Raw genomic sequence first — 26,019 nt, 5'->3', positions numbered from 1 at the left:
TCTGATTGCTTGCCGCCGAACCGCGACATAGCTCATATTATAAAGTTAACTTGATTTCAACTCTCCTCGACGCTCACACCGGAGAAGAGGCGCCGCGCTGTTTCTCGCTGCCGGTTCTCATTGAAAATTAATGACTTCTGGCTACTTTGACGCTCTCGCCGCTTTCGGTTTGTGATCGCTCCTCAGTTTGTGAAGGATTCCCCGCGTTGTCGCTCCACCCCGCCTCCCTTCTCCGCTCCTCAATTTGTGATCGCTTCCCCGTGTTGTCTCTCAACACCCCCAACCCCCCCCCCCCCCCCCGCCTAATCAGGGGGCCCCGTCAGTGATCCCTGCAGGGGGGCCTCCACATTTTACGCTACGCCACTGGCTCTATACCCTCACCAAGGTGCTCGAGGGTTCATGGGAGAATGCCCAATCGGTCCGCATGTGTCTTGTGGTAGGGACTCAACCGTGTCCCTTGTGGCATTCTGTGGAGGGTGCTCGGGGAGTATAGGGTCAGAGGCGCTCTGTTAAGTGCTGTCTCATCCCTCTATGAACAGAGTCTGGTTCGCATTGCCGGCAATAAGTCAGACTTGTTCACAGTGCATGTTGGACTCTGGCAGGGCTGCCCTTTGTCAGCAATTCCGTTCATAATTTTCATGACAGAATTTCAAAGTGCAGCCTTGGGCTGGAGGGGGTCCGGTTCGGGGACCACAGGATTTCATCTCTGTTATTCGCAGACAATGTTGTTCTGTTGGCTTCATTGAACATGGATTTCAGCATGCACTGGGGTGGTTTGCTGCCGAGTGTGAAGTGGCTGAAATGAGAAACAGCACCTCCAAGCCCGAGGCCATGGTGCTCCACTGGAAAAAAGGTGGTTTGCCATCTCCAGGTTGGAGCAAAGTCCTTACCCCAGGTGGAGGAGTTCAAGTATCTTGGGGTTTTGTTCACGAGTGAGGGAAGGATGGAGCGTGAGATGGACAAGCGGATTGGTGCAGCGGCAGCAGTAATGCGGTCGATTTACCGATCCGTTGTGGTAAAGAAGGAGCTGAACAGAAAGGCAAAGCTTTTGATTTACCGGTCAATCTTTATTACTACTCTCACCTATGGTCATGAGCTTTGGGTCATGACTGAAAAGACAAGATCTCAGATACAAGCGGCCAAAATGAGTTTCCTTCCCATAGAGGCAGGGCGCACCCTTTTAGATGAGGTTAGAAGCTCATGTTCCCTTCGAGAGAAGTCAGCTGAGGTGGCTCGGGCATCTGTTTCGGATGCCTCCTGGACGCCTACCTAGAGAGGTGTTCCAGGCATGTCCCACCGGGAGGAGGCCTCGGGGAAGACCCAGGACACGATAGAGTGACTATGTCTCTCGGTAGGCCTGGGAATGCCTCGGGGGATCCCCCCCAGAGGAGTAGGAAGAAGTGTTTAGGGTGAGGGAAGTCTGAGGTTCTCTCCTAAGACTGCTGCCCCCACAACCTGGCCCCGGAAAAGGGGTAGAAAATGAATGTATGAATGAAAATTAATTTTTAAATGTCAAATAAAAATCCCTGATATTCCATGACAAAATCTTTTTTTAAAAACTTCCTGAATTTTAATGACTGAAATAGACCTTTCAATATTCCAGAAATTCCACGACCCAATGGAAACACAGAAACCTGAAGAGAGACTATAATTTGAAACGTATTAGTCACATGCTAATTTATATTAGGATTTAACCTTCAAGGCGCTCATCTACGATGGCCAGACTCCTCTTGAATGCATCTTCAGCATGTTTCAAGCTGTTTGCTGATTGGTCAGAGTCAAAGAGGAACAGATATGTCCGTCCAATAGTGGCCAGAGCCCTCTGTTCCTCTGCTGCATCATGGACAGATCGAGCCAGATTCAGATGAAGCCTCTGGTGCTGAAAGAGAAAGAGTGTCAGAATTACGAACCAATCCGTGGTGTGAACTAACAAATTAAAAAACTCAAATGACTGTAATTAAGTAGTCTTTCTCAAGAATTGAACTTTACTAAGTAGTTTTTAAAACCCATACTTTTACTTAAAGTACACATGAAATCAAAACTAACCATATGGTTTTGTTAACTGAAGGAATAAAATTACAGTCTAATGCTTCTTTTGAATTATATACATGTGCTCATGCTTATTTTGCATATGTATACGTGTTTGCTTGAACCATAATAATCTAATGAGTCCACGCAGTGATATGATGAGACATTCTGTTTGACCTTAGAATGAGACAGGAACTTTTCACACCTATAATGTCAAATAACTAAATCTGTAACAGACAAGTCTTGCAGAAAGTCCCTGTCTGGGTTGCAGCTGTGATGTGTGACTTTTCTACACAGAAAAGAGAACTGGAGCAGATGAGGAAAATATTGCTTTATTGTCTTACTAATCACTCTTTTCTTTTGATATATTTTTGCTATTGGAGGAATATACTCCCATTTGCCTCACTATTCATTATTTACAATATGTGTTTTTGTCAGATATGATGATGTCTCCTGATATAGCGTACTTCTACTTAACCCGTTATAATGCGTTTCTAACTAACTGCTGCTGTGTGTGGGTGCTGGCTGGAGACAGATCTGCAAAAGGGCTTCCCCTAGATGGGTGCATACACAGGTCAAGAGTTCATAGACAGGACTAGGAGGAAAAGCAGATGTGGTAGATGCAGCATTTTTATACTGCTCTAATAAAATTTAATAAAATTGATATTATCCTGATAATTCTATAAGGAAGTTATGATGCTCAGCTGTGCTTTGATGATTTTTTGCTACAGTTGCTTGCTGCACCCCAGATGTCAGTAGTGTCAAGTATGTCAAGGAGGAGTGATACTTTCACCTGCCCTTTTGTTTCTGTGTGCAGAGGTATCTCTGTGTGCAGACCACAGACTTTTGAGAGATGATTCTGCCTGAAAACAGCTGATGGCAACAATAGAGATTGGGGGTAACTGATTAGAGGAGTAGCCAAAAAGATTGAACGCTGCTGATGGATAAAAGGAGGGAGTCGAAAGAGTTCGAGAGCTTTTGGACATCCAGACTGCTTGGCTGACGGTTCTTCAAAAGCCCAGGATCCTGATCTTCGCTTTATTCACTTATGCTCGATAAATAAATTCATTGATTTTGATTAATTGACTCCTGACCGATTATTGAATTGGGGTGGACTAAGGCAAGTGAGAAATAGTCCAACATATCTCACATTGCAAGTTTTGTGATGAACAATTCATCAGTGCATGTCATTAAGAAAACAAAATAGTTTGCCCTTGTAATCTTTAATTGAAATCTGAAAATGCACTTCCTGTTTGTTTTCAGTTCAATTCTCAGATTATGTCTGTCTGAGTTATTGGGCGTGGCAAACACCCTTAACCACGCCCCTCCAGCTGTCAGTTTTGACAACAAACAGAAATGTTGAGGAGAAAGAGTCTGTTAGGTTGTAAAAACTCTCCCTAAACCCCATTCCCAATCTTTCAGAATGAAATGCCTACTTCACTACATCCAATCAGCTCACAGTAGAAAAAAAACAAGCCACACCCACTGTTTTCTCGTTTAGTATTGTTTAATATATATATATATATATACCCCCAATCCTGCTGCTTAAGGATTGCTATGAGGGTGAGCTGCTGGTGGAATCTGACTATGGTGCTGATTTGATTTAGTCAGTTTACTTATGTCTCATGTTTTGGGAGGAACCAGAGGACCCGGGAAAAACCCACACAAGCACTGGGAGAACATGAACTCCACACAGAAATGCCAACTGGCTGGGTTGAGACCCGAACCAGAGGCATTCTTGCTGTGAGGCCACCTGAATGGAATTCTGTAGGGCCACCGTGCTGCCCTATAAAGGAAAAAAGAGGAGGGGACGGGGTGGAAGGGGGAATTCTTCAAGGCAAGATGCAAGGTTATTTATACTAAGTTAGGAATCGCCTGATTGGTGAATCATACATTAGCTTGACTCGGGGCCAGCTGTATCAATCATAAGCACATGATCCTCTCGAAACTAGTTCATAAATAAACTTCATTTATCCACTCTTCGAAAAGTGCAAATGGTGAATTAACCTTCACCACTTGATCACTGATCAGATGTGCCATTATTAGTAACTTTAGGTTGTTTCTAAAACACAGTCTGTCACTGTTGTTTTCATTCTCTCGTATCCAAACCTTTACATTTTCGCGGCAGTAGCTCTCTGTCATCTGAACTGAGTGATTGACAGCTGAAATTAACCAAACCATTCATGTTCATTTCCAGAGCAGTGGGCCAATAAGAAGAGCTTTAAGGCGGAGCAAGCATTGCAGGCTTTGTGTACTGCAGCAAGTTGACATTACAACTGTTTTAAACTATTCCTGAGCGCTATGTTTGCCGTTTTTAAGTGCAAATATGCATTCTACGTGAAGCTCGCATAGATAAAATTTTGGGCGCATATGCGACCAAAGCGGTCGTAATTTTGAGTTCTGCAATTTCAATTCCTAGCAGGTACAAGCACTTTGTCTAAAATCCAAGCACTTTTCTTATCTTGAAAACACTATATTAAATATTTAGCATTTTCCAGGATTGCCAGCACCCGTACGAGCCCTACTTATACAGTATACAGTCAACTAATTTCACAGCGTAATACTAACTACTCTTGAGTACTACTTAACTCATATTTTACAAACAAATACTTTCTCGCACCACATTTTTAGATCAGTCATTTTTCCGCCACTAAGACGAATACATGCATGCGTTTCCTGTAGCTTAAATAGTAGTTGCTAGAAATGCCAAAGTTCTGTTCAATTCCCTGAGAAAGCAAGAACTGATGAACTGTCTGCCAAATGCATAAATGCAAATGTAGGTTTCCAAACCTTCAGTGCAGCTTCGATGTTTCCCAGCTCTGCATAGCACTCTCCAATCTTTCTATTGGCCACAGCAGATCCAATCACATCGTGCAAAATCTCAGACAACGCTAATTCCTGTCGATGCTCTTCAATAGCAGCTTGATAGTCACCTAGGGAAACAAGTCTGATTATCTATACATTCATACATAATAATGCAGATAATTATCAAGAAGATCGTTCACAGAGCAACTCTTTTAGGGTTTGGGTTAAGAGCCCAGATTATTGTTATTGAAGGGATTGTTTAACCAAAAGTGAAAATTCAGTCATCATTCACTCATCCTCCGCTTGTTTTAAACCCATTTGAGCTTCTTCTGTTGATCATAAAGAAAAATATACTGAATAATGTTGGGGGAAAAAACAGCAGTAGTATTTTATGCATGCCGATGGCTAATTTTTCCCCAACATTCTTCAGAATCTTATTTTGTTTTCAACAGAAGACAACAAATCATACAAGTCTGGAAACATTTAAGTGACTAAATGATGAGGAAATTTTAATTATTTGGTCCCTTTAAATGTACTAAGTGCTTAAGTCCATTTTACCTGTTTTAGCGTACACCTCCCCCAGTTGATTGCACAAACTGGCTTCTTCTTTCAGGTTATTGCTGCTTTGGGCTTTACTCTTGGCCTTCTGCAGTTCTGCACACACATGAAGAGATGAATGTAGCTTGTGCGCTCATGCTAATAATAATAATTTTGCTAATTATACATTTTCTTAAAAACAGACCTATTTACAATAATGCTTATTTTACTGAACTACAACATTATATAACTATAAATTTAACTATTTACGATTTACCGTGTACCAAGTATGACTAAATACAAAGTAATTATCATTTTACATCTTTACGGTTTTCTTCAGAAAACTATATTTTGTCCGTTTTTAATAATATATGATATAAGGTTTAATTTCATCACTAATAGTTTTATACATTTAATAAAATAATTTAATTTATTGAATAAATATTACGCTAATAAACACAGAATAAAAGGTAAAGATATATGACTTAAAATAATTTAAAATGCGTGCATAGTTTACACATACGCATTTTGTAAAGTTTAATTTTCAATAACGTTTTAATTTAATAATTTTTGCGGTTTAAATAAACATAAACTCTATCCAAATTTAAAAATAAAATAAATATCATATTAAATAAGCCCTTAAATATATAAATATGTAAATAGATTATATATAGACAAAAAAATCCAACTGACATAACGTTATAAGTGTTAACGTAAACAAACATACAAACAAGATGTCTGGATGTTGTGAGATACATTAAAATTAATATTGAAAAATTAAAAATTTTCACTAAGATTTTCAAAACAAATGGCAATAAAACAATGATATTGAACTGATTAATACAAAATTATTATAAATTACAACTTACGCTTGATCTCTTTTGTGGACGTCATCCTGTCCACTTTCAGCAGGATCGCTACAGCAGTTTACCACAGATTTAAGGGCATCTGATGATTGACAAACACTACGCCCGCGTGCACAGCTGTAGTGCTATAACAAATCTCCTTATTGATCTCTTCAAATCGGGTTTAAAAGGCTGATCAGTACTTTTGATCGTCTTTTTTCATTGATAAGGTAAATCTTTCAAAGCGGCGCGCCAAAGTTCTTGCTGCGGAAACATTGCAAGACGCTGATTGGTCAGTGAAAGCAACGTCAGTAGGCTCCCATAATGCTCTTGTCAACATCGAGAGGCCATCTTGAGAAGGACACTGTACCTCAGTTTCTCAGACAAAAATGTTCATTATCAGTTTATAAATCCACATATGCCGATGAAACTTCACGTTATAAGGTTAGAAATCTAATATTTTACTTTTTTATTATCAGTATGCCCAAAGTGTTTATTATATACCAATATTATAATACATCAAATACATTTATTTTGATAATAACAGGTGTTACTATTAATTAATGAAGTGTCCTATCCATTGGGAGTGTTAAAACACGACGAAATTGACTAAAAAGTTATGTTTTAACCGTAGTTTGGAGTAGATTTATTAAATAACACATAAACCCAATGGTGTTTTTCGGTCAAAAACCATGGACTTTTTGTTGAAAAAAGTAAAAACGTCGTGAAAATACTAAAAAAGCAAGAACAAAACTTAACAACAGGGTGTTTCTATATTTTAAATGCCATAGTAAACAATGCAGATGTAAAATTAACCTAATTATTTTTGATAATGTCGTGGTTTTTGACTGTTCCATTGATTAATCAAAATCTGGAGGTTATAAATATCAGAAGAATAGACTTTACATTTATAAAACATTTATTTTGACAATAACAGGTGTTGCTATTAATAATGAAGTGAAATATCCATTGAGAGTGTTTTCAAAACACCACTGACTAAAAATAATGTTTTAAGCATAGTTTGGAGGATATTTATTAAATAACACATAAGATTAAATGATTAAATAAAATTAAATTTCAATTTTAAAAAATCTAAATAAAAGACAAATAAACAAAAATTATTGTTTCATTAGTTTTAGTTTATAATGTAATATATAATGTTTACTGAATTGCTTATTATATAGTAATTTTTTATGTTCATATTATAATTATTATACTTTAAGAAAAATCATAGGTCTTCGGAAAAAAAAAACATCCTTAACTATAGTGATCTAAAAAATAATTAATTCACAGAATCAAAAATATCCTATAGAAAAATTGTGACATTCCATAAAAAACACAACCTAATCACAATCACAAAAATCAAAATCAGATCCTAAAGACAAAGTGGAAGTTCCAGTAAATAAGGTAATAATGCCCAGAAGGATTTTAAAATCCTATAGTACAAATATCCTTTAATAATATTTTTAGTACATCATTAAAGTGTGGTTATGATGACATCTGACTTGCTAATCCAGCAAAAAAAAAAACACTAAAATCCAGAATTTAAATGTTATAGTACTTATTCATTCATATTTTATGCATAACCCACAGTAAATAAAAATAGTAGTTAATAGTTACATAAAAAGCCACAACATGCAAATAATAAGACCTCAGCCTTTAATTTTTTTTCATAGGATCGTGTATTAGATTAGGTAGTACGTTAGATTAACAACACAGGCTGATTTTATAGCACCAGGTTAAACTTTCTGACTCCTTTATGGTAATCAAATATATTGAAAATAAATACAGGCCATAATTGAAAATTGAGGATGATCTCCAAAATTAAACCAATAGACTTGTGCTGAAAACATGGTGTCCACCAGGCTCATTGAGGTGAGGTTAATATTAAATTTGATGTTATTAAAATTAAATAAATAAAATTAAAGCATCCTTAGCATGTAGTCCTGTATAAGACTGAAATTTAATTCACAATGGTTTTAAAAAAGACTTAAGTCATAGATTTGAAATAGTGACTAACACCTGCAGAACCCATGCTGTGATGGTCTATTACACTATGGGTTTATATAAATATCTGTTTTACAATACACGACTCTCTTCTTTTTTGCACTATCACGGTTGCATCAAAATGAGTAGACTATAAAGTATTAATTATTAAACCAAAAAATATAAAACCCAATTATGTATGCACTATTTTTATAAAAGAATGTGCAAATAAAAATACACACTTTTGTCTTTGCAGACTTTTCATCTTTGCATTAACTTGTGTTGTATTCCAGTTTTTCTCAGTCGCTTTGGTACGTTTCTCAGATTTGAAATTTACAGAACAGGGAGTGCATTTCTCAAAACAGCACATACAAATAGCAAAACAGCATGGACTATCTGCAAAAACCAGTCTCTTGCTTAAAATCTTTAGTTCATCTCTCAAGAGACATGTCAGTGCCGTCAGATTGACAAGTCCCTGTGTCATTGTGTACGGATAAGACAGTCCGTCATTTTCAGGGTCAGACCGAATCTGTGGACATTTTTGCTATTTCTGCACAGAATTGTGTTAAAAATCTGCGGATTAATGCTGAATTATTTTGGCAGTATCATAACTAGAACCTTAATATGTTAAATAAAGAGTAAAACCTTTTTAACTTGTATTTAATGTTTACAATGCAAATCCAATCAGATCCTCTTTATTTGGTAAACAAAGCAAGTCTTTTATATAATATTTCTACTAAAAGACAGAAAATATTACTGTACAAACTGTATTGTAAATAATTCATATATTTTCATATTATTCAATAATATTATTGTAAATAATTTAAAAACTGAATAAGTATAAATTTACACACACTTACTCAAGTAAATAAACAGAAACAATGATGGGCTAAAAATCTGTGGAATCTTGTGCACGTAGATTCTGTGGTCCTAGTTGTGTTGTCAGTATAACAGTGTACTCTGGAGGGGTGTTCTGATGTAAGCTATAGCTATTAGTTTAATTTTTTTGCGGCTTTTACTGTAATTTGTTGCCAGATCATCATGTCCTTGTGATACAAAAAGGAAAATACAGCTCTACATAGGACAAAGAAAAAAAAAAAACAAAAGTAGAAATGTGAACATAGGACAATCTCCCTTCAGATACACCTCACCTTCATTAGACGAAGTCCAGATTGACATGGGAGCAATTTACCAATTATAGATTTAGAAAAAAAAGGTTTAATGGAAATAAATAGAAACATGCATTATGACTAAATATTATGACAACTATATATATATATATATACAGTTGAAGTCAGAATTATTAGCCCTCTTCAATTTTTTTTCTTCTTTTTTAAATAATTTCCAAATGACGATTAACAGAGAAAGGAAATTTTCACAGTATGTCTGATAATATTTTTTCTTCTGGGAAAAGTATTGTTTGTTTAATTTTGGCTAGAATAAAAGCGGTTTTTAATTTTTTAAACACCATTTTAGAGACAATATTATTAGCCCCTTTGAGCTATATTTTTTCTCGATTTTCTACAGAACAAACCATTGTTATGCAATAACTTGCCTAACTACCCTAACCTGCCTAGTCAACCTAATTAACCCAGTTAAGCCTTTAAATGTCACTTTAAGCTGTATAGAAGTGTCTTAAAAATATCTAGTAAAATATTATTTACTGTCATCATGGCAAAGTTAAAATAAATCAGTTATTAGAGATGAGTTATTAAAACCATTATATTTTGAAATGTGTTGAAAAAACCTTATCTCCGTTAAACAGAAATTGGGGAAAAAATAAACAAGCTGTCTTATAATTCAGGGGGGCTAATAATTCTGACTTCAACTGTATATATATATATATATATATATATATATATATATATATATATATATATATATATATATATATATATATATATATATATATATTTATATAGAACTTGACATTAACCTTTTTTTCCTCACCGCCCACTGGTCATTTTCACAAGACAAAATTGTTTTGTTGGAAACTGTTTTATATACTTAAATTTGACTTTTGCATACTAAAAGTACTTGAGTAAGAGACATTTTACTTGATTTGGGTCATTAAAATAACTCTGACTACCAATATTATGATATAGATACCTGCTGTAGTCAACCTAAAACCTACAGTAGTTTGACATAAAACCAAAACAAAACCCATTCTTGTCTTAAGACATTTTTATTAGGCAAATGTTTGAGTAACAGTAAGTTCATGACATGTTACATATATAGTAGATTCTGATGATTTTAAACATACAGAATAATAATAAATACAGTTATGTAACAACCATAACATTACCATTGTCTTAGGACATCTTTGATTAACTTTTTATTACTTACACTAAATGTTGACTAATGAAGGTACATTTATAACAACTTTTTATCATTTAGAATACTTTACTGTCAAACCATGTTTCATACAAATGCATTCAACAGACTTATATGACTGTGCATTACTGTAGAAGACAAATAAAACACGAGACAGGTGTTTAGAAAGAGTATAGTTTATTTAGTTTGACCTGCAAACTTATCTAAACAAGATAAAAGTGTTAGAAAACAGCACGGAAACATTATAATGCGCGCTCATCAATATAATCCGCGGTTGTCTTCAATCGTCCTTCTTTGCTCAACAACTCTGCTGAAAAACAAAGCAAAACATTACAACAGCCAGACACAGTTAAAACATTACAGTTACCATGGTTTCTATTTTAAACTATAGTAAACTAAAGTTTGAAACTATAGTTTAAAATAGACGATGAGTGGGCCTCGCTGCTCCCACCCACCATAACCATCGCAGCGGGGTCCCACTACCGGCCTCCCGTGTTTCCCTGAGGGTCCTCACGGCTTGTATTGATCCCTGCCTAGGGTTCACAAGCCGCCTCGCACATTTCGAGCAACAAACACGTAATATTTTTGGCGATATTGCGTTTATGTACGCAAACCGAACTACAGCAAAGACGGGCCTGAGTGAAGCTTCACGAAGCTGACTTCGTGAGTTTGGCGTGGCTCCACTCGTACCGCATTGAACTCACCTTGGTCAAGTACAAACAACACCGAGCGAACTGACAACTTTGACAGAGAACCGACGAGCTTTATAGGAATGCAGATGCAAATGTTCATAATGCCACGTCACTGCTGTGTTTCGTTGTCATGGTGAGCACTGAAGAGAGCACATCTGATTGGAGCACACAGGCTTGGGAATCTCCGTCACGGCAAGTTGCGGTCGGCTGTGGACAAAATCATATTAAATAAATTAAATATATTTTTACAATTTTTGGTGCTGTGTAATATTCTGGGATGCAGTAGAATATGGAGACAGACGAATTATAAATAAAGACAGATGCGGGACATTAGAACAGAAAGTGAGCCCGGCTAGGACACACTGCTTTGACCAACAAATGACTGTCAAACTCCTAGTGGTGGTGAGCTTCTTATTATCCAAGAGCGCTATCTAGCGGTCACATAACCTAATAGCATGTTACTTTCTACTGCCAGACAGAACCTTATAATTCCAAGTGGAAAATTACTCGTTAAAATAAGAAAGTTCTATCTGCATTTGCTCTGTTTTTTTGTTTTGTTTTTTGCCCCAATTTTCAAATGTAAGAGAATCGATCATTTACATCTAGGGTCTTTGTCATGTTAAAGTATGGAAGACAACTGTTACACGCATATTGTTTGCTATATGGAATAATAGTATCCGGATGCAGCTTTTATGATGCAAGCTGCGATTGCATCACTCAGCGATGCAATGTCAGACACAATGCACTCAATGTAGTGAATGACGTCACTGTGACGGATAGAACCTTATAATTCCAAGTATGTTGTCGTGATACCATTAATTAATCTTACGATACTATACCTGCTGAAGCATCACGATACCAAGTCCTATTGTGATACTGTAATTTATAACTCAAATTATAAAGAAAATACTATATTTCCGGCCTACTTGTAATTCATATATTATGTAATTCATAATTCCCTTATGGCAAGAAAAGTATAATTTGCACTTCACTTTACCTAAAATTCGTTCTTTTTGTTTATTCTGTAGAAACCTGACCAACAATACAGAATGAAATTTGTTACAAAAAAACATTTCTTCAACAACAAAAAAAAAAAATTGGCTTTAAAAAGTGCTCAAAAATGTTTCAATGTTTCCTGGTGCTATTTTGGATTTTTCCATCAATTTTTTTGTTTCAGTCTTATCAGGTAACAATCCAAAGTAATTCACAATTTTACTTTGTGAGTCGCTTTTTTTAAAGAGATTGTCACAGTTGTTGTAGCTACTAAATCATGATGACAGGAACAGAAATGAACTGATTCCGATGCACGTTCAAACTAAATCGTTAGAAAACGTGCAGTAGGCTTCCATGAAAGGTGACAATTCTACACAGTTTTGCAACCTTAAGGGGCTCCACAGACCAGAGGCGCCTGCAGGATTTTACGCACAAATCCAGCACCGCCCGCCCCCTTCCGATGGCTGTTTTTTCAGTATTCATACATTTACTAACGAATGCATCAAGTGAAATAAAAACCAATATTGTTTTAGAATTTAGCAAAATTCTGTTTCTTTTATCTTTGTATTTTTATCATTTTATTTTTGTTATTTTTTATATTTTATTGTCTTCATAATTAAAGCTATAGACAAATTCCTGCTTGACATTTTAGAAAATATTTTGTGTAGCTACCCAGTATATATTAAAGATCACCTAGAAAAAAAAAAAAAAAAACATGTTACATGGCCCCATAAATTTCCAACTTATATTTAATGAATCGTAAAAAAAATGTGAATTGCTCATTTAATTTTTATAAAACATTATTATTATTTATTTATTATTGAGTAAAAACAATACCGACATTTAAGAATTCATATTTATTTTATTTATTCATTGATTTTGACTTGTTTATTGGTGCTTATATAGCAGGGTTCAACGCTAAGGATTTTTTCTACTGGCCCGATCGGACCAGTGGTTCCGATTTTTACTTGCCCTGGCAATATTTTCACTGGTCCTACCAAAAAAAAAAAAAGTTAATAGCTATTTCGTAGCCAGAAATTAAAAACAAAACGTGTCAAAATGTTTGTAATTCAAGAATTTAAATATTTTAAAAGTGTTAATAAATGTATGAGCAAAATTCAAAGTGTTTTGCAAACAAAAGCAGCAAAATGTGCAGATATTTTTTTTTGCAAAACATAAGATGGCTGATCTGCCAAATTGACAGCAAACTGTACAAAACATCACTAAATTTTTTGGTCGTGGTGTACCTTGTAAATGTCTGCTTCCAAGACGTTAGAAACAAATGTTTTCCTTTAGCATCATCACTTGATGTTGCCGCTTTGTTGCTGTCTCTTCGCTGTACTGGTTGTTACGAAAAAAATAACGTGTTCACATCCAATCAGATAAGAGGAAATGAGCATTTCAAGGTAGCATTTGAAGGCTTAAACACAAACTTTTTCTTGATTCTGACTGTTTTTGCACGCAATTAACAAATAGTCACAGGCAAATTAAACTTAAGTGACAGGACATCAGTGGCCCGATCAGGCCAGTAACGATCCTGTCTACTGTCCCGAGCATCTCACACGCTGGCCCCGGGCCATCGGGCAGTCCTTATTGTTGAGCCCTGTATAGGCTATAATTTAACACGTACAACAGTACCTTTGGACAGCTAGAGAGCCACTAAAGCTTTCAAACAAAAGTCAAAAATGGAAAGAAAGATTTGACTTTCTCCGGTGACGGCCGACATCACAACACACTGTAACCGTTCTTCAGAGATTAAATAAAAAAAACAAGCCATCTGGCTTCACTGAAGTGCAGTTATTTCCTCGTTGTTTAAAGAGTCTGCATGTTCGTGTTTCATGGATATAGGATGTATTGTGGAATAATTTGATGCGCAGCAGAAGAAAAAGTCTTTCAGCATTGCATGCAGCTGTTGGTAAAGTTCTCTCCCGGATCAGAGCGAGTTTTTGTGCTACCAAATGCAGCGCTGCAGCGATTTGGCACGAAAGAGGAAAAGCAGGCAGCTGTAGTGCATGCTGTTTAATAATCAATTTAATTTATGTCACAAATAAATAAATAAAAAGCTGCATTAATTCCAGCCCTCTCATGGTAGGTACGCACAGTGCGTACAGCCGCAGGCGCCACTGTCACAGACTATTAAAATAAAATTGTTGCACAAACGTGCAAGCATTTTAGTGACTTTTCCACATGCAACATTATCTATTGCAGGTAAACCGTTAATGCCGATGCTACTGTTTACAAACTACAGTGGCGCAGGCAGTATTTTGGAGCCATTGTATCACGATAACACCATAGTACTACCGATAAACCGTGCAACCCTAATTCCAAGGTGACCAAATGTCAAAACACAAGTATGACTCTTCAGTTATATTTATTGAAAAGGGTGGCTGGGCGTGTCTGTGTGTGTGAATAATGACGACACTTTGAGTAGCTTGGAAATTTATTAAAGACTTTGATAAGCCAAGCCATCACAATCATTCGCAAATACTGTATCTGGATCATCACCCTTGTTGCATTGACCTTTGCTCAATTATTGCACATTTTAAATTCAAAAACCTGCAGCTTATTTATGCATAAGTGGGGAAAAAAAGCCTGTAAGTGTGCTTCCCAATAAAAAAAGAGTGTAAAATAAAACCAAAGATTCACATATTGTGACAGTAAATATCTGCTATACAAACAACTGCACAATGTGGGTTTATTATCACAATGTTTTCATTAAAGAGAAAGAAATCTCGTTAAGAGTCCAGCACAATGTGGCGGGCATAAGAAAGACACTGCTGGTGAGGGTCATACTTCACATTTTGATTCAAAGTCACGTGCTCATGTGAAAGCACGACTGATTCAGCTTGCAACTGTGGCATGCTTGCCATTGATAGGTTCATGTGGCTGAAGAATCTTGTAGATTGATCAAGCCAGCTGGTTTTTATTCTCAGGATCATGATGATGATCTTGGTTCTTCACTTCCAGATGGTGGATTCAGCTGATCCAGGAGCTCCAGGAAAAGCGAAACCCGCTGAATGAGTGGAACAGACTTTTCAGCCCGTAAGAGACGAGAATAGACGCTCTTGTAGATCTTCACCTGCTCCTCTTCTTTACCACTGCATAGGAAAACAATACATCACAGAGTAAGTGCATATGATAATACACTATAAATCAGAGATGCCAAAACTAGGGCCCGCCATCCCATCTGAGAAAAGAGGAAGAATGATGGGGATGGTTTAGAGGTTGTCGTTTCAAATCTAATGAAGCTTTTGTTTGTTTTATTATTAAGAGCTAATTGAAATGAAATGTTACCATTAAATGGTGTAAATTAATCAGATTTAGTTTAATACAGTCCCCCGACTAGTATTAAAGAAGTAGTACCCGACGTCTGCTTGACTAGTGTATTCAGCATTAAATTCCTCTGTGTTATAAATTGGATTGTTTATGCTTTTATTGCAATATGTTATTTTAAATGTTATACTGTATTAGTTAATACAATTTAAAGTATTGTTTTCTATTTAAATCTAATGAAATAATTACCCATGGCAACTTTAATGATATGTAGTTTGGTATATTTACGTTCGGCCCACAGCTCTCAATGATATCTGGTTTTTGGCCCTTTATATGAAAAAGTTTGGGCACCCCTGCTATAAATCCTGTTTGTTTCTGTATAACTGAATCCATAGACAGTTTTCTTTTTTTTTCAGATTTTTACAGTTGTTGTTTTTTTAACTAAAGAAAAAAAAAGCTAAATAAAAACAACATTGTTTACTGGAATGAAGGTTATTACAAATAGAATATTTAAAAACAGTTTATTCAATTTTAAGGCAGCATGGTGGCTCAGTGGGTAGCACTGTCGCTTCACAGTAAAGGCTGATTTATACTTCTGTGTCAAATGCCGACCTATGCTACGGCGCTGACGCATAGCCCTTCGCCGTGGCCGTGGCTGACGTGCACCTCTCAAAAAATGTAACTACACGTCGCAACGACGCGTAGCGCAAGCTCTGTGATTGGTCGGCTTGGTAGCGCTGACGAGTCTGGGCAGGACCGAGAGCCGCGCGAATGGCGCGAACCCAATGTAGCGATTGTTTACAAGTGTGGAGTCCCGTGAAGGAGTTCCCGATGGAAAGTTTTGTTTTGTGTTTACCTCATAGTTAAAGTTGCGAGTTTGAGCGAGTTTGAGCCACTTGTACATCCCGGAAGTGTTCAGGAAAAGCAAAAAAGCCGCGAAGAAACTCGACACAGAGAAACATTTACACCACACTGCCCACTAGCGTTTCAGAAGTGTTAATTCAGACCAAAAGAGACAGCGCGCAGAAGTATAAATGCACAGCCACGCGCATTGCCTGCGCCGTGGGTTACTCCAGTCACCTGACGCAGAAGTTTAAATCAGGCTTTAGAAGGTCGCTGATTTGAGTCCCGGCTGGGTCAGTTGGTGTTTCTGATTACTTATTAGATCCACCTATTTGGTAAACAAATAAAGTTTTTTATGTAATATGTCAACTACAAGACAGAAAATATTACTTTACAAACTGTACTGTACACGAATCTTATGAACATTTTAATATTAGTCAATTATTTTTTGGAAATTAATATAAAAGCTGAATAAATTTAAGTTTACACACATTTACACAAGTGAATAATTAGACTCAATGATGGACCAAAAATCTGCAGATTTCTGCGCACAGAGATTCCATGTGGGCCTACTGATGATGAGCCTGACACTTTTAGCTGCTCAGCAATTTTTTTTGGTAATATTTGTATTATTTGCTTATTAAAAACCACCTCATGTGCCAACATGTGCCAATTCTGAATCTGCAACTCCTTTTGGAGGCTGCTACCGTCTTCCGGAGGTCTCATTTTTGACCAGCGCCTTGTGTATAGAGATAGCCTTCATGACTAAAATGAAATACGCTGCCACTGCAAGGCACCCAGGAGTGCCAAAAAGTAATCGAATAAGCTGGCAGTGGCCGGTGTTACACAGAGCAAAACAAAGGCAGACATTCTCACACAGAGCGCACATTTTTCTAAGCAGAATATCAGACTCTGGCATTCTTTTTTTTTAAACAACAAATACATTCACTTAGCATGTTTCTTAAATATCTCCAGACATATTATAGTATTTTTATGCTTTAGAAAAGATTTAGTATCTCAGACCTGAGTTTTCGTTTGTTTGCAGAGCTGAGTTTAATCACTTGCAGTAACAGGAAGGAGAAACTGGGCTCGAAGATGCCAATTAGCTTCAGCACCTCTTCTGTGTTCAGCTCAGAGGAAGAGGAACTCTCTGAACCCTCAGGGACTTCTTCAGGTTTCTCTTCAGCCTTCGTTATCTGTCAACATACAACACAAAAGTGTTAAAAATGGCGACTCAGCAATTATTACAAAAGTTTTTTTTTATTATTATTAGGAAACAATAACAATTGTAAAAAAAAAAAGATAATATAATGAAAAAAAGTGTGTAATAATAAAGAATTTAAAGCATTTCCATTCTGGGGACTAAAAAATAGTTATATAATACTAATACAAATATAATAATCTTAATATAAGACATTGTAATCCGAAGGAACTTAATTGAAAATTATGATTATTACTAAAATAATAATAATACATATAAAGGTAACAATATACAATTAGGGTGCATTAGCTGATGTGTTAAATCATTAGTTAACATGAATTAAAAGATGAAAAACACATCTGTTTAGCCTTAGTTATCTTTGGTAATGTTAACTAAACACTTGTTACGCTCCATTCACACAGGGCTTCAGTGTCAACACTTCCCATTCTCTTTGAATGGGTGACGTCAGGCATTGCTAAACTGTATTGTGGATACGTTGACGCCGCTTCGGAGGCATTGCTCGCTGCAGAAGTTGGGACTAGCGCAACTTTTCAAGCGCAGACGAAAGCGTCAGCCAATCAGATCGCTGTATGCAAACACACCAGCTCAGACAGTGGCCTATTGCTGACTAATTTCATTGGCTAACACTGCGATGAGGATCGCGTCAGCCCCAACTTTAGACACGCCCTCAGTCAAGCGTTGACGCTGAAGCCCCGTGTGAATGGGCCGTTAGAGTTATTTTATTGTTGCTTATGGTAAACAATGACTATTATTCAGCATTACATAATCTTTGTTAATGTTAACTTGCTCATTTGTATGCACCACTTTATATGAACAACCTAATTAGCAATTGTTTGCTTACACATACACCAATGCATTTGTTCATGGATTAGATAGCATGACCACGCAATGAACAACACATTTATTCAGTAATACTAAATCTGATTTGTAAACTAAGCATACATTTTTGTGTTAATACGTTAGTTAATGCACAAGTTAACATGAACAAATAATGAGCAAATATTAGTGACACAATGTTAAAGAAATGTAGACTACAATAAGGTTCATAATTCCATTAATTAATGCTTTGTTAAGGGCTAACAAACAGGAATATATGTAAATCAAAAAAATATTTACTATATATTATTCTTAATTTAAGACACTTTAATTAAAGGGACTTAAAAATAAATGAAAATTGAATATAAATAATAGAATAATAATTTTCTAATAGTTTTATAACATAAATTAGCAGCATATATGTACATTTTCTTGTTGCTCCAGCAGCTCTTTATGAATGAGTCTGAACGCATGCCGTGTTTCACACATGATCTCCAAAGCTCCTGTCAGAGTCTTCAGTTTCACAGCACTGCTGTTCTGACCTGAAACGTACAAGCACATATTACATCCACTCTGTGTGCCACCATCAAGTCAAGTTGAACTTTATTGTCATTCTGCTACATGTGTGGACATAAAGTGGAACGAAATATTGTCTCGCAGGACCACGGTGCAACATAAACAACATAATCATGAAAATAAACAACACTGCATGTAAGAGCTATTGTTTTTAAAGAGCCTCTATTTTGCATTAAAAGGTCATATTTTGGTTTTAGGGGTCTCCAACAACATGCTGATATGCATGCAAGGTCAAAAAACACTATCATTGTCTTATAATATGCATATATTTATGCCTAATTATCCCATCGACTCCCATATAAATCGTACAGTGATTCATTTGTTCCCAAACCCCTCCTTAGCGCGAAGCTAAACTGCCCTGATTGGCCCGATGACCCAGTCTATTGCGATTGGTCGACTGCGTTCAGCACAAGACATCGAGAAATGCCCACCACGGCTACAGTATGAAGTAGCAGAAAGTATGTGAGAGCCCAATGCGGGAATGCAATAAAGCAAATAAGTTAAATACCAGCATATTACTTTACTCCTAACCCGAAGTAATAACAACACACATTCAGTATTATTCCACGCAGTGGCAAAAGTTGAACCTTTTTGAAAATTGACCACACTACACATGTGAGAAACAGCTGGTGGTGGCCATAGCAAAGGATTGCAACTTTACAAACACATTTAAATCGATAATCATCAAGTCATCATTGTTTTCCTCACTGAGTCCTTGTAAAATTGAGTTTAAGAAAAGCGTTTGGTGCATATATACACTTTTATGGCTATTTCCGCTGGCAAAAGGTACCAAAAAGCGTACTATACTGTACCCCTTTTTGGGTACCCTTTTCCAAAGGGTACCTAGCACAACAAAAGGGTACCAAAAGGCGGAGCTAGATGCGCAGCTGAATGCTATTAGTTTACAGACAAACGTCACTGGCGCGCGCAACAAGCCAGGAGAATAAAAACAAAGAAAGCGCCATTTTTAAATACACAGCCAAGACATTACACTGTAATAATATATAAATATGATAACGAGCCATGGTTGACCCGAGTTTAAATAAACCTTGTCGTCGTCTTGATGAACAGCCACAAAGCCAAGAAGATGAGCTGAATCAGCCATATGTCCTCTTGATCTTTACGAGGCCGTCTAAAAGCACAATCAGTTTCACCTTCTCCAGAGAGCTCATGTGCGCTCGCCACACATCTATATTTGAAAACACAAACTTCTTGAGCTGATGATAATAACGTGCGCGTGATTATAGAAGTGCTTCTGATGTCGGATCCAATCAGAAAAGGACAAACAGGAAAGTGAAGCGTGAAAAAACGAAGGAGAAGCCGGAAAAAAAAACAATGTGATGCTTTCAGCAAACTGTCATGTTTTACTATTATCATCACCTCTTGAACTATTATGAACTCTGAATGACTGAATTACTCTCTAACAGAGGTTGTGCTGCTAAAGATTAAAGACACAGATGAGAGGTTTGCTCTGACTGTGGGCAATATGTTGCGTGTTGTTTTTGAACCCAAATAAGGACTAAATGTTTCCTGTGTGTAGTTCTTCTGTAATTGGTAACATATCGGAGACTGTAAGGGTCTGTATGTGTTCATATATGTTGTATTTATTTATTTATTTTATATAATTGCAGATGTTACAGTAGACTATTTCGCACATCATTGATCTGCAGTTATAATCAAATCATATTCATAGAGAGGTTAGTAATAAACATTTATGCGCAAGTATTTATGTGTATGAAGCATCTGTTTTGTGTGAAGTGCTACTAATATGATATGTGAGAGACCCGTACAGCTTTACTGTAGACATTTCCTCGAGCGAGAATGATGACATTACCAATTTTCTGTCGTACACCACACCCACCAAAAGGGTACCATTGGACACAAGCCTAAATAAAAGGTAACCTGTACTGAACTGTACCGTACCCCTCAGTGGAAACGGGCCAATCGTGAGAAGAGTATTTCTAAAGGTGGTCAACCTCTCACTGCTTATATTTGTGTGGTGTGTGTTTTTTTTCACCTGCCATGGTGAACTCAGCGAAGGCCACTCTCTCCAGAAGTGTGCGGAGCAGTTCACACGGGGCGTCACTCAGATTCACAAAGAGGCGCACGGCTTTACTGTAGTGCTGCTCTGCCAGAGCTTTGTGCTGCTTACGATCACTCTCATCTCCAACCTGACGCAGAGAAAAAAAAAGAAGGTAAAATCCCATGTGAGAACATGTTAAAGCGGTCTGACACTAAAAAATGAGTTTGATCTATTGACACATTAGAGGTCAATGAGTCCACAGATTCTGTTTGGCCCTGCTCATTAGCCTAAAAACATGTTATAATGAAGCCAATCTGGCAAATGGTAAAATTAAACTTATGAGTACACACATTAGCCTTTGCACCGTCAAATATCCTACAACAGGGGTCACCAATCTCATTCCTGGAGGTCCGGTGCCCTGCAGGGTTTAGCTTCAACTTGCCTCAAGACACCTGCCTGGGTGATTTAAGGGTGCTTTCACACCTGGTTTATTTGCCTGGACCGTACCAAAGTTCGATTGTCTCCCCCTGCCACCTCCTCGGTTGGTTTGTGTTCATACTGTCTTTTTTCCTTCTGAACCCCGGTACGCTTGCGTCATCATGCCGCTGTTTTGTTTACGGCCGTTGCGAGGTGACGGTCACGAAAGCAAGCGCCGAAATGGAAAGACTTCCGCACATCGCGGTCATTCTGCTTTAACTGAAGCTTTTGGTTTGGGACATACAGAAAGCGACTCGCGTCCATCTGCCGCAAAAATGTTATAAACATTCAGAACATCACACAGTGTCTGCAGGAGCTGTTTTTGGAGGAGACAAGCAGACATCACTGTGTTTGCCCTGGCTCAGTCCTGGCACATGTCACCAAGGTATCAAACATTACACACACAAACACGAACGAACATTATGAAAACGATAGTTTGTTGTACAGTTGGCGGTTCACTTTCATGATTTGGTACGATTGCATTCACATCAGAAGTGAACCGTACCAGAGTTCGCATGAACCGTACCCTAGACCGCCTCTTTCAGGCGGACTCGGGTACGGTTCACGGGTGCGCACCCGAGTTCAGAAGACACGTTGTGACTAGCTAAACGTACCGTACTATGACGTCAAACAAACCCGGGTGCGGACCAAAAGTGCTAGTGTGAAAGCACCCTAGGTGTCCCTAGTAAGACCTTGATTAGCTTGTTCAGGTGTTTGATTAGAGTTGGAGCTAAAATCTGCCGGACACCGGACCTCCAGGAACAAGTTTGGTAATCCCTGTCCAACAGGGATCCTACAGTCTTCAGCTTTCATCAAATACCTTCTTTTGGGTTTAACAGAAGAAAGAATATAGTTTTTTCTAACCATTAGTAAATGATGACAGAGTTTTTATTTTGGGTGAACAATCGCTTTAAATTTATTTACAGCAGCATTTTTTAAGTACATAGGCTGTTGTAACCTAGCTCCCTAACTAGGTCACTAAAACAAATTATAAATAATTTATTTTATGTTCTAACATTTTATTTTATGATTGAGAGGAGAAATAGTGAATAAATTTCCTTTATATTATAGTGTTTAAATAATAATAGCAAATAGAGAATGAAGTATGTTTTGACTTGGTTAAGGTAAGAGGTTAGCTCCACCTCCTTGCGTGTGTGAAAGAGCTGCCGGTGACAGAGAGTCACTTTGATTAAACAGCGCAAGCAGATTGAATGACATTAGACACCGTGAGACAGCAGGTAAATCATTTAAACAATCTAAAATCATATTGTTTTGGTGATTGACTGAAAGAAAGCCCTAAAGTTCCAGATTTTAAGAATAGGAAGCTGACAACAAGTGACAGAGTGAAACGAGAGAAGTGCGAGTGGAGTACATTGAATCGCCCGAGACAACAGAAAACTATTATAATTAATCGTGACACAATCTTCTTTATTCTCCCTGTTCATCTTTATCTTTCCTTGGCTGGGTTTTTGTGTGTGTGTGTGTGTGTGTATGTGTGTGTGTGTGTGTGTTCCCCTTCGTGTTTCTGCTTCGAAATTCCGATCTGTCCCTGCCGTGGATGCTTTCTCGGTGGTCCGGACATGGCGAACCGCACTCTTTGAAAAATCGTGCCTGGAAGTAAATTAATCCGTTGCTCACTGAACTGGTAGGACAAAACATTCTTGCACTTTCACTTTCACCTCTATCTGGACTGATTTTTTGGATTTTTCACATCGAACTGAAACTAGGTTTAGATTTAGGTTTAACTTTATTTGTCCCCGAGAGGAAATTTGTCTTGGGCATAAAAGGTGCTACAACATTGTCTAAACAGACAGTAAAAATAAATAAAACAAAACAATTAAGAACAAACAGTTAAGAACATACATTGTTTACAGAGTAAGACCATATATAAATATAAATATATAAAACACCGAACCCAGTCAAGTGTTAGCGTACTGCAGGAGCAGTGTTATTGGTAGAGTTCAACAGTTTTATGGAGGTAGGAACAAATGAAAGCTTCAGTCTATTAGTTTTACACATCTAACTTGCTTAAACTATTAGTTTTACTCATCTAACTTGCTTAAACAATATACTTACCTCAGTTATTTCACTTTATCTTTGAGTCTGACTTATTTATCTATCTAAAATCGGTTGTTATTTCTATACACTCTTGTGAGCAAATTAAAGTCTTCTGATATCTGGTGCTAATAAGAAAATAGCAAATACTGTAAAAACAACGCAATAGAAAACGCATCAATAACGCACATGTGCGGGTTACACTGTCCTGTCAAACTTTTAAAAAGAAAATCATACCATTATATTACATTCACCTCACAGATCAGAAATAAATTAATAAAAAAGGCAGTTCATGACTCCTTTAATTGTTATTGAGAAGTATGTAGGCATTCCTCTTCAAACATGTGCTGATGTACCTGATTGCGGTAGCAGCTGTGGTACATTGAAGCCAGTCTGTGGTGGATTGTGGCTGCTCTGTACTGGTAGAGCGGCTGGCGAGCGGATTCAGTCTGCAGGTCACAGTATCTCAGAGACTTCATCATGGTCTCGGTCACTTCCCTCTCGATCTGAAACACATTACATGCATGTGGATCTGCTCATTTCAGCAGTGTGTACAGGCAGGTGTGGTGTGTTTATTTGTGTGGTACCTGCTCCTGTGCTTTGCGGGACAGTGGGGCGTAATCCTGCAGGAGTGTGGCCAGTGTGAAATAGGTTGTGGACAGTTCCCAGTTGACTGAGTCCCAGACGGCGGAGTGACTCTCTCTGCAGCCCAGAGCCTTCAGCGCTCTCTGATAGTAATCTATGGCCTGGTGATGGAGAGAAAGAGCATTTCTACTTAATTATTGTCAATTTATTGCATTTACTTATACTAATGTGTTACTTGGTAGTTTTAGCACTAGCAGTAGTAGTAGTAATTTATTTAATAATACTATATAAAAGGTACATACACAAGTATTAAATAAATAATATTAATATTTAGTTGTTGGTGTTATCAATATTATTATTATTATTATTGTAAAGTTGAACAAACACTACGTTTTATTAGTAAGCACACTCCAAAGCACACTACAAAGTCTCCCGAAAACTCCACCCCCGTGCGCTCCCCTCATTTGTAACCCAGATAACCTTCTTTCAGGTAAACAAAGTAGAGAGAGAATAACATGTTAACAATTACTATTATTTTTATTATTATTATTATTATTATTATTATATATTTTTTATTATTATTAACAATAATAAAACAATTCCACATCCACTTTTATTATTCTGAAAGATACATAGTCAGTTTTATTAGAAGGGTCTATTATTATTAAATGGTTAACTATATTAATTTATATAATACTGTTAGGGCCAAATTATTGGCCCTCTAGTTACTATGACCATTTATGTGAAGCTGATTTGACACAATCGACATTGTAAAAGCGCTATACAAATAAAGCTGAATTGAATTTAATTATATAAAATATGTAATAATAATAATAATAATAATAACAACAACAACAAAAATTAAATAAATAATACCATAGAGTATGTTACTATTATTATTTTTAGTAGTAGCAGTGGTATAATTTAAATGTATATATTATATAAATACACACAAAATATTAAATAATAAATTAGTTATATAAATAAAACTAAAAGTTGTTGTTAATATTATCATTAGTGTGAATAATAATAAACTCCACATCCACTTTTTATTATTCTGAAAGATATATTTTCATTTTTATTAGACAATAAGGATCTTTATTATTAAATGGTTAATTATAATAATTTATATAATACTATGAGGGCCCAATTATTATGTAAAATATGTAATAATAATAATAACAAATAAATAATAACAATTAATATATTACTATTATTATTTTTAGCATTAGTACTAATTAAATTTGTATAATATTATATAAAAGGTACATACACAAAATATTGAAAAATAAATAAATTATATAAATAAAAAACAAGTTGTTGTTGTTGTAATTACTATTATTATTATCATTATTATGAATAATAATCAACTCCACATGCACTTTTTATTATTCTGAAAGATAAATAGTCATTTTTATTAGCAGATAAGGGTCTATTATTATCTAATAGTTAATTATATTAATTTATATAATAGGGTTAGGGACAAATTATTATAGAAAATATGTAGAAATAATAATAATAATAATAATAATAATAATAAAGTGTTTTATGAATACAAACATGAATATAATAATTTTAATGGCAGATTTTATCCAAGAGATTTACAAATAATATATAAATACTGCTATAAATAATTAATAGACTGGGGATTATTTTTAATCTAAGATTTTGTTCATTTTGAATAATCACAATCTTTGCAGATTGTTTATATTTACATTAGTTCTGGCAAAGATTAATCACGATTAATTATATACAAAATATAAGTTTTTTTTGACATATTTGTGTGTGTTATTTAGATTTGCTATGCATATGTGATACAAACACATACATAAAAACAAAACTATTTAGTTACATACATATTTAAATTTATAGATAATGTGTATCATATATATATATATATATATATATATATATATATATATATATATA

General features: G+C 36.2%; 2 protein-coding genes across 8 annotated transcripts in view; both read right to left on the bottom strand.

The window, feature by feature from the left end:
* The window catches only part of tonsl (tonsoku-like, DNA repair protein), a 63,362-nt gene extending 56,873 nt beyond the window's left edge, over nt 1-6,489 (bottom strand). For both annotated transcript variants that reach the window (XR_015512535.1, NM_001111148.1), the window contains 4 exon segments: nt 6,240-6,489; nt 5,392-5,487; nt 4,819-4,961; nt 1,696-1,879 (listed from right to left, as the gene is read on the bottom strand). Coding sequence is in view for 1 of the 2 variants with exons in the window: in NM_001111148.1 (NP_001104618.1) it covers nt 1,696-1,879; nt 4,819-4,961; nt 5,392-5,487; nt 6,240-6,264 (448 nt within the window). In the remaining variant the exon portion in view is untranslated.
* Nucleotides 6,490-14,642: 8,153 nt separating this feature from the next.
* Nucleotides 14,643-26,019, bottom strand: part of edrf1 (erythroid differentiation regulatory factor 1) — a 42,499-nt gene continuing 31,122 nt past the window's right edge. For 2 of the 6 annotated variants that reach the window (XR_015512862.1, XR_015512863.1), the window contains 6 exons: nt 24,093-24,251; nt 23,862-24,011; nt 20,968-21,121; nt 18,801-18,916; nt 16,885-17,532; nt 14,643-16,751 (listed from right to left, as the gene is read on the bottom strand). Coding sequence is in view for 2 of the 6 variants with exons in the window: in XM_087289849.1 (XP_087145975.1) it covers nt 15,156-15,318; nt 17,360-17,532; nt 18,801-18,916; nt 20,968-21,121; nt 23,862-24,011; nt 24,093-24,251 (915 nt within the window). In the remaining 4 variants the exon portion in view is untranslated. Of the gene's footprint in view, nt 17,533-18,800; nt 18,917-20,967; nt 21,122-23,861; nt 24,012-24,092; nt 24,252-26,019 lie in introns of all 6 variants that reach the window. The other 4 variants (XM_087289849.1, XM_087289850.1, XR_015512865.1 and 1 more) reach the window with 3 other exon arrangements.

Source organism: Danio rerio, chromosome 17 (assembly GCF_052040795.2).
Source record: "Danio rerio strain M-AB ecotype USA chromosome 17, GRCz13ab, whole genome shotgun sequence".
NCBI lineage: Eukaryota > Metazoa > Chordata > Actinopteri > Cypriniformes > Danionidae > Danio > Danio rerio.
This window is presented reverse-complemented; position numbering and strand designations above follow the sequence as displayed.